The 10,068-nt window shown below is 44.3% G+C and overlaps 1 protein-coding gene across 1 annotated transcript; it reads left to right on the top strand.

Annotated features, from left to right (window-relative positions):
* The first annotated feature begins 7,854 nt into the window (after positions 1-7,854).
* Positions 7,855-9,531, top strand: LOC123427384 (translation initiation factor IF-2-like). Its single transcript, XM_045111411.1, has 3 exons — positions 7,855-7,863; positions 8,125-8,593; positions 9,165-9,531. Exons 1-3 carry the CDS (start codon positions 7,855-7,857, stop codon positions 9,425-9,427), a joined length of 741 nt encoding a protein of 246 aa, XP_044967346.1. The 3' UTR covers positions 9,428-9,531.
* The last annotated feature ends 537 nt before the right edge of the window (positions 9,532-10,068 follow it).

Genomic DNA, 10,068 nt, shown 5'->3' with positions numbered 1-10,068 from the left:
CTTTGATCAACGAGCTAGTCAACTAGAGGCTTACTAGGGACAGTGTTTTGTCTATGTATCCACACAAGTATTGTGTTTCCAATCAATACAATTATAGCATGGATAATAAACGATTATCATGAACTAAGAAATATAATAATAACTAATTTATTATTGCCTCTAGGGCATATTTCCAACAGTCTCCCACTTTCACTAGAGTCAATAATCTAGTTCACATCACCATGTGATTCCAACGAATCCAACACCCATATAGTTATGGGGTCTATCACGTCTTGCTCGTGAGAGAGGTTTTAGTCAACGGTTCTGAAACTTTCAGATTCGTGCATTCTTTACAAATCTTTATGTCATCTTATAGATGCTGCTACTACGTGCTATTCGGAAATGCTCCAAATATCTACTCTACTATACGAATCCGTTTCACTACTCATAGTTATCCGGATTAGTGTCAAAGCTTGCATTGACGTAACCCTTTACGACAAACTCTTTAACCACCTCCATAATCGAGAAAAATTCCTTAGTCCATTAGTTACTAAGGATAAATTTCGACCGCTGCTAGTGATTCAATCATGGATCACTCTCTGTACCTCTCAACACACTTCAGGTGCGGTACACAGCATGGCATACTTTAGATTCTATGGCTAAGGCATAGAAGACGACCTTCGTCTATTCTCTTTATTCTGCCGTGTTCGGGTTTTGAGTCTTACTCAAATTCACACCTCACAACGCAACCAAAAACTCCTTCTTTGCTGGTCTATTTTGAACTCTTTCAAAAACTTGTCAAGGCATGCATCTTGTTGAAACTTCTATTAAGCGCTTTCGATCTATCTCCATAGATCTTTGATGCTCAACGTTCAAGTAGCGTAATCCAGGTACTCCTTTGAAAACTTCTTTCAAACAACCTTGTATGCTTTACAGAAATTCTACATTACTTCTGATCCACAATATGTCAACCACATATACCTATCAGAAATTCTATAGTGCTCCCACTCACTTCTTTGGAAATACAAGTTTCTCATAAACCTTGTACAAACCCAAAATCTTTGATCATCTCATCAAAGTGTATATTCCAACTCCGAGATGCTTGCACCAGTCCATTGAAGGATCACTGGAGCTTGCATACTTGCTAGTATCTTTAGGATCGACAAAACCTTCTGGTTGTATCACATACAATGTTTGCTCAAGGAAACCGTCGAGAAAACAATGTTTTGACATCCTACGTGCAATATTTCATAAATAATGCATCAACAACTAACATAATTCTAACAGACTTTTAGCATCGCTACGAGTGAGAAAGTCTCATCATAGTCAACTGTTTGATCTTATCGAAAACATCTTTGCGACAAGTCGAGCTTTTCTTAATAGTGACTTATCACCATCATCGTCTGTCTTCTTTTAAAGATCCATTTTACCCAATAGTCCCATGACCATCAAGTAGTTCTACCAAAGTCTACACTTTGTTTTCACACATGGATCCTCTCTCGGATTTTATGGCTTCCAGCCATTTGTCGGAATCTGGGCCCACCATCGCTTTCTCCATAACTCGTAGGTTCACTGTTGCTCAACAACATGACCTCCAAGACAGGGTTACCGTACTACTCTGCAGCAGTACGCGACCTTGTCGACCTACGAGGTTTGTAGTAACTTGATTCGAAGCTTAATGATCACCATCATCAGCTTCCACTTCAATTGGTGTAGGCGCCATAGGAACAACTTCCTACGCCCTGCTACACACTGGTTGAAGTGATGGTTCAATAACCTCATCAAGTTCTACTACCCTCCCACTCAATTCTTTCGAGAGAAACCTTTTCTCGAGAAAGGATCCGTTTCTAGAAACAAACACTTTGCTTTCGGATCTGAGATAGGAGATGTACCCAACTGTTTTGGATATCCTGTGAAGATGCATTTATCCGCTTTGGGTTCGAGCTTATCAGACTGAAACTTTTTCACATAAGTTTCGAAGCCCCAAACTTTCAAGAAACGACAGTTTAGATTTCTCTAAACCTCAGTCTATACTGTGTCATCTCAACGGAAATACGCGGTGCCCCATTTAAAGTGAATGTGGTTGTCTCTAATGCATAACCCATAAACGATAGTGGTAATTCGATAAGAGACATCCCAGCATGCACCATTCTAAATAGTGCGTGGCTATGACGTTCAGACACATCATCACACCATGATGTTCCAGGTGGCATGAACTGTGAAACAATTTCCACATTGTCTTAACTGTGTACCAAAAATTCGTAACTCAGATATTCATTTCTATGATCATATCGTAGACAGTTCATCCTCTTGTTACGACGAACTTCACTCTGAAACAGAATTGAACTTTTCAATATTTCAGACTTGTGATTCATTAAGTAAATACTCATGTATCTACTCAAGTCGTCAGTGAAGTAAGAACATAATGATATCCACTGCGTGCCTCAACACTCACTGGACTGCATACATCAAAATGTATCACTTCCAACAAGTTACTATCTTGTTTCATCTCAATGAAAACAAGGCCTTGCTCATGTGGTATGATTTGCATGTCACTAGTGATTCGAAATCAGGTGAGTAAAGATCCATCAGCATGGAGCCTCTTCATGCAATTTATACTAACATGACTCAAGCGGCAGTGCCACAAGTAAGTGGTACTATCATCATTTAACTCGTATCTTTTGGCACCAATGTGTAACACTACAATCGAGATTCAATAAACCATTGAAGGTGATTATTCAAGCAAATAGAGTAACCATTATTCTCTTTGAATGAATAATCGTATTGCAATAAACACGATCCAATCATGTTCATGCCTAACGCAAGCACCAAATAACAATTATTTAGGTTCAACACCAATCCCGATGGTAGAGGGAGCGTGCGACGTTTGATCATATCAACCTTGGAAACACTTCCAACACGTATCGTCACCTTGCCTTTAGCTAGTCTCCGTTTATGTCGTAGCTTTCATTTCGCGTTACTAATCACTTAGCAACCGAACCGGTATCCAATACCCTCATGCTACTAGGAGTACTAGTAAAGTACACATCAACATTATGTATATCAAATATACTTCTTTCGACTTTTGCCAGCCTTCTTATCTACCAAGTATCTAGAGTTGCTCCGCCTCAGTGACTGTTCCCCTTATTACAGAAGCACTTAGTCTCGGGTTTGGGTTTAATCTTGGGTCTCTTCATTAGCGCAGCAACTGTTTTGCCGTTTCACGAAGTATCCCTTCTAGCCCTCGCCTTTCTTGAAACTTAGTGGTTTTCCAAACCATCAACTATTGATGCTCCTTCTTGATTTCTACTTTCGCAGTGTCAAACGTCGCAAATCGCTCAAGGATCATTGTATCTATCCTTGATATGTCATAGTTCATCACGAAGCTCTCAAAGCTTGGTGGCAGTGACTTTTGGAGAACCATCACTATCTCATCTGGAAGATTAGCTCCCACTTGATTCAAGTGATTGTCGTACTCAGACAATCTGAGCACATGCTCAACGATTGAGCTTTTCTCCTTTACTTTGTGGTCAAAGAATCTTGTTGGAGGTCTAGTACCTCTTAACAAGGGCACAAGCATGAAATCACAATTGCATCTCTTCGGAACATCACTTATGTTCCGTGACGTTTTACAACGTTTTCGGCGCCTTGCTTCTAAGCCATCAAGTATCTTGCACTGAACTATCGTGTAGTCATCAGTAATGTGTATGTCGGATGTTCATAGCATCCACAGACGACGCTCGAGGTGCAGCACACCGAGTGGTGCATTAAGGACATAAGCCTTCTGCGTAGCAACGAGGACAATCCTCGGTTTTACAGACTCAGTCTGCAAAGGTTGCTACTATCAATTTTCAACTAAATTTTCTCTAGGAACATATAAAAACAGTAGAGCTATAGCGCAAGTTACATCGTAATTCGCAAAGACCATTAGACTATGTTCATGACAATTAGTTCAATTAATCATATTACTTAAGAACTCCCACTCAAAAAGTACATCTCTCTAGTCATTTGAGTGGTACATGATCCAAATCCGCTATCTCAAGTCCGATCATCACGTGAGTCGAGAATAGTTTCAGTGGTAAGCATCCCTATGCTAATCATATCAACTATACGATTCATGCTCGACCTTTCGGTCTCATGTGTTCCGAGGCCATGTCTGCACATGCTAGGCTCGTCAAGCTTAACCCGAGTGTTCCGCGTGTGCAACTGTTTTGCACCCGTTGTATGTGAACGTTGAGTCTATCACACCCGATCATCACGTGGTGTCTCGAAACGAAGAACTGTCGCAACGGTGCACAGTCGGGGAGAACACAATTTCGTCTTGAAATTTTAGTGAGAGATCACCTCATAATGCTACCGTCGTTCTAAGCAAAATAAGGTGCATAAAAGGATTAACATCACATGCAATTCATAAGTGACATGATATGGCCATCATCACGTGCTTCTTGATCTCCATCACCAAAGCACCGGCACGATCTTCTTGTCACCGGCGCCACACCATGATCATCCATCAACGTGTTGCCATCGTGGTTGTCGTGCTACTTATGCTATCACTACTAAAGCTACAGCCTAGCAAAATAGTAAACGCATCTGCAAGAACATATGTTAGTATAAAGACAACCCTATGGCTCCTGCCGGTTGCCGTACCATCGACGTGCAAGTCGATATTTCTATTACAACATGATCATCTCATACATCCAATATATCACATCACATCGTTGGCCACATCATATCACAATCATACCCTGCAAAAACAAGTTAGACGTCCTCTAATTTTGTTGTTGCATGTTTTACGTGGTGACCAAGGGTATCTAGTAGGATCGCATCTTACTTACGCAAACACCACAACGGAGATATATGAGTTGCTATTTAACCTCATCCAAGGACCTCCTCGGTCAAATCCGATTCAACTAAAGTTGGAGAAACCGACACTTGCCAGTCATCTTTGAGCAAAGGGGGTTACTCGTAACGATGAAACCAGTCTCTCGTAAGCGTACGAGTAATGTCGGTCCAAGCCGCTTCAATCCAACAATACCGCGGAATCAAGAAAAGACTAAGGAGGGCAGCAAAACGCACATCACCGCCCACAAAAACCTTTTGTGTTCTACTCGAGAAGACATCTACGCATGAACCTAGCTCATGATTCCACTGTTGGGGAACGTCGCATGGGAAACAAAAAATTTCCTACGCGCACGAAGACCTATCATGGTGATGTCCATCTACGAGAGGGGATGAGTGATCTACGTACCCTTGTAGATCGTACAGCAGAAGCGTTAGAGAACGCGGTTGATGTAGTGGAACGTCCTCACGTCCCTCGATCCGCCCCGCGAACAATCCCGCGATCAGTCCCACGATCTAGTACCGAACGGACGGCACCTCCGCGTTCAGCACACGTACAGCTCGACGATGATCTCGGCCTTCTTGATCCAGCAAGAGAGACGGAGAGGTAGAAGAGTTCTCCGGCAGCGTGACGGTGCTCCGGAGGTTGGTGATGATCTTGTCTCAGCAGGGCTCCGCCCGAGCTCCGCAGAAACGCGATCTAGAGGAAAAACTATGGAGGTATGTGGTCGGGCAGCCGTGAGAAAAATCGTCTCAAATCAGCCCTAAAACCTCCGTATATATATAGGTGGGAGGGAGGGGAGGAGGCAGCCTCAAAACCTAAAGGTTTGGCCGAAATTGGAGGTGGAGGAGTCCTACTCCAATCCTACTTGGAGTAGGATTCCACCTTCCCACTTGGAAACTCTTTCCACCTTGTGTTTTTTCCTTCTCAAACCTTATGGGCCTTAGTGGGAACTTATTCCAGCCCACTAGGGGCTGGTTTATCTCTTCCCATAGCCCATGAGACCCCTTGGGCGTGACTCCCCTCCCGATGGTCCCCGGCACCCCTCCCGACACTCCCGGTACACTACCGATGAGCCCGAAACTTTTCCGGTAATGCACGAAAACCTTCCGGTAACCAAATGAGGTCATCCTATATATCAATCTTCGTTTCCGGACCATTCCGGAAACCCTCGTGACGTCCGTGATCTCATCCGGGACTCCGAACAACATTCGGTAACCAACCATATAACTCAAATACGCATAAAACAACGTCGAGCCTTAAGTGTGCAGACCCTGCGGGTTCGAGAACTATGTAGACATGACCAGAGAGACTCCTCGGTCAATATCCAATAGCGGGACCTGGATGCCCATATTGGATCCTACACATTCTACGAAGATCTTATCGTTTGAACCTCAGTGTCAAGGATTCGTGTAATCCCGTATGTCATTCCCTTTGTCCTTCGGTATGTTACTTGCCCGAGATTCGATCGTCAGTATCCGCATACCTATTTCAATCTCGTTCACCGGCAAGTCTCTTTACTCGTTCCGTAATACAAGATCCCGCAACTTACACTAAGTTACATTGCTTGCAAGGCTTGTGTGTGATGTTGTATTACCGAGTGGGCCCCGAGATACCTCCCCGTCACACGGAGTGACAAATCCCAGTCTCGATCTATACTAACTCAACGAACACCTTCGGAGATACCTGTAGAGCATCTTTATAGTCACCCAGTTACGTTGCGACGTTTGATACACACAAAGCATTCCTCCGGTGTCCGTGAGTTATATGATCTCATGGTCATAGGAACAAATACTTGACACGCAAAAAACAGTAGCAACAAAATGACACGATCAACATGCTACGTCTATTAGTTTGGGTCTAGTCCATCACATGATTCTCCTAATGATGTGATCCCGTTATCAAGTGACAACACTTGCCTATGGCCAGGAAACCTTGACCATCTTTGATCAACGAGCTAGTCAACTAGAGGCTTACTAGGGACAGTGTTTTGTCTATGTATCCACACAAGTATTGTGTTTCCAATCAATACAATTATAGCATGGATAATAAACGATTATCATGAACTAAGAAATATAATAATAACTAATTTATTATTGCCTCTAGGGCATATTTCCAACATAAAATTGGTAACCCTTGGGGGCGATTATCAAACCTGTACAATTGAAAACCCTTGGGGCGGTCATCAAAACCATACAAATTGCTTGGAGCAATCCCAACAACCTAATTGGAGATCCCAACGCTTGCTCGAAACTTTACACCATAATGATTGATCTTCGAGACACCGCCAACCGTGTAGGGTACCCAAGCACCCAAGAGACACAATCTCTAGGGTGCCCAAAACACCCAATAGTGGTAAACTTCTCAACTTTTGTCTTCCATGTATCACTGTTGAGAGCTCAAACTGATGCAGCTAATGCAATGACAAGAACACACGAAGTGGTCAAGTCCGTCAGTCTCAAATCCCACCACAACAACAAAAGATATGGAGGAATATGAGAGGAAGAACAAGGAGAACACAAAGAACACCAAGATCTACGTAACAGCCCGGTACCGACGCTCCAGAAGATTCCCCTTTATTTCGTTGTTGTCGTGTGATTTATTTGGTTGTTGCATTCATCATCGCATCATGCACATCATCCGCATTGCATCAACACTCCATTGCCCTCATTTTTCAAAACTTGTATCCTTAGTTAGTTGCGTAATCTCTTCGTTTTTGTCATTGACCGTTTCGAGACCAACCACACACGCACGCACCCGCGACATCGTTAAAATATTATTTTAAAGAGTGTATAAAACTTCCTTGGAATGGGTTGAAAGTTGGTGTGCGGTCTTATTTTATTGTACGTAGACCGCCTGCGATATTTCGTTGCGATCGAAGATCGTTTGATACCCGAACCGTTAAATGTATAACGACACTATACCCAGTCAAATCGCGGACGTTTTCGGTTTTCTAAAACTTGTGTCGGGCCACAAAACTCCCTCTTTTGTCAGCCTAGCCCTTCCCCCGTTTGTGGCCTTCGGATCACGAACGGATGGACGAGGTCCAACCCATCATAGATCATTCCCTATATATAAATCACCTTGTGGAGAGAGTCTCTCACTCTCTAGGGTTCCCCTAGCTATTTTTGCAGACATCCCTCAAAAACCCCACCTGCTAGCTCCACCTCCTCCCAATCCCGAAATACTAGTTCCCCCTCCAATTTCAGCCCTCAAATCTGAGATTGGATTCTCACATTTTGTACCTGCAGCCCGCCGGACATGTCCGCGGCCAACCGAGACAATGTATCGGCGACCATAGCTAGCCCCATAACGTGTGTCGCACTGAACTGCAGCGCCTCCAGCCGACCGACTGTATTGTCACCTCCCTGAGGATCTGTCGGCTCCCGTGTGCCCCGTGGCCAGGGAAGCAGCGCCTGCCGTCGCCAACAGCCGTCGCGCCGCTCGCTGGAGTAGAGAGTTGCCCGGTCGAACCTATACCCCGTCGTTGGACCTCCCCCCACGTCCAGATCCACCGCCCCATTGCCGGATCTACCGTCGTCCGTCCCGCCGGCCACCGCCCCTCATCCCCGGTCGCGCCTTGCCGTCGGTGCCCACGCCCCCGCTGCTTGCCATCGCCGTCACCCTGCCTCCGCTCGGGAGCGTGCGAGGAGGAGGGCGACCGCCAGTTCCCAGCTCCCACAGAGCCTCGGCCCAGCTCCCGCAGCGCCCAGGCCCACCCAGTTCGTTTGCTCTCCGTCCGGCCTCCTCTCCTACTTGGCCAGACCCAGCAAGGTGAGCCAGCGCCGAGCCCCCTCTATATGTCACCCACGCACTAAGTATTATGTTGCGCCCGATGTAGAATCGGCCCGTGTGCATATTTTTCCTGGTTGTGAATTTGTCAATGAATATAGGATTCTGCTAATTACAAGAAATGCATATATTTTGCATTGCTCATAACTAAATAACCGTCCTTCGGATTTAAAAACTTTATACATGAAAAATGCTTAGAATTTTGTGTAGTTTCACAATATCCAACTTTCAGCCATTGTTGAAATGTTTAACTTGTAGTTTCCATTTAATTTGCATTAATGCCATATTAAAATGATTTAATTCATAGATATTAAACCGTAACTCCGATTAAAATGTTTTAGAGCATCTTCAACAGATGCCCAAAAAGCGACGCGCTAAAATAATTTTACCGCACCATTTTAGTAATTTTAGCGCGTCGTGGCCGATTGAGTCCACCAGAGGCACAAAAATATAGCGAATAGCGGACAACTCGTAGCAGTCCAGGAGACGCACTAAAAATTAGAGAGCCACATTTATAAATAAGTCCAATTGACCAAAACAAAAATGCAATTAGGTCCCCAATCGTTGGAGCAAGCTAGCTTGCAATCATTGGAATCGCAAGCTCCGCACACACCGATCACCTCCGGCCACCGCATGCGCTCCCGGCCGGCTGCAGGGAGGCGGCGAGCTGCAGTCGGCGAGCAGAAGGGCAGCAGCGGCTCCCCCCCATGCCGGGACGAACAGAGGTATAGCAGGCAGAGGAGTAGCGGCGGCGAGCTGCGGCCGGCGAGCAGAAGGGCAGCGGCGGCTCCGTCCCATGTCGGGACGAGCAAATGACGAGCAGGCAGAGGAGTGTCCTTCCTACAAATATGATGAATTGTGTTGCAAAGTTGCCTAAAAACATAGTTTGTTAGTTTTCAATAGAATTTATGCTTCATACTTCGATGTTGTGATGAATTGCTACTTGTTTATAAGAATCCTTTATGATGAAATTTATATGATGAAAATGTTGTGATGAAGTACTTTATAAAGTTTTATTTGTTGTTATAATATTGAGCATGATGCTGCTATGTCCGTATTTTGTTTTTATCGACACCTCTCTCTCAAAGCATGTGGTCATGATTTTCATTATCGACTTTCGCTTGAGGACAATCAAGGTCTAAGCTTGGGGGAGTTGATATGTCCATTTCGCATCATGTTTTGTTACTGCTCTTTATAGTGTTTTATGCACTTTTCCACTTGGTGGAGTAATTCTAATGTCTTTTCTCTCATAATATGCAAGGTTTACATCAAGTGGGAGAATGTCGGCAGATGAAATTCTGGGCATGAAAAAACTACGTCGGAGATACCTATTATGCACATCTCCAATTGGTCTAAAAAATTATGAAAATTTATTTTATAATAAATAAAAAATACTGGAGCGAAGAAGTACCGGAGGGGGGCTACCAGGCGCCCACTAGACACCAGGGCGCACCCGG

Source organism: Hordeum vulgare, chromosome 2H, assembly GCF_904849725.1.
Source record: "Hordeum vulgare subsp. vulgare chromosome 2H, MorexV3_pseudomolecules_assembly, whole genome shotgun sequence".
Classification (NCBI taxonomy): domain Eukaryota; kingdom Viridiplantae; phylum Streptophyta; class Magnoliopsida; order Poales; family Poaceae; genus Hordeum; species Hordeum vulgare.
The sequence above is the reverse complement of the archived record's forward strand: the minus strand, read 5'-3'. Positions and strand labels throughout refer to the sequence as shown.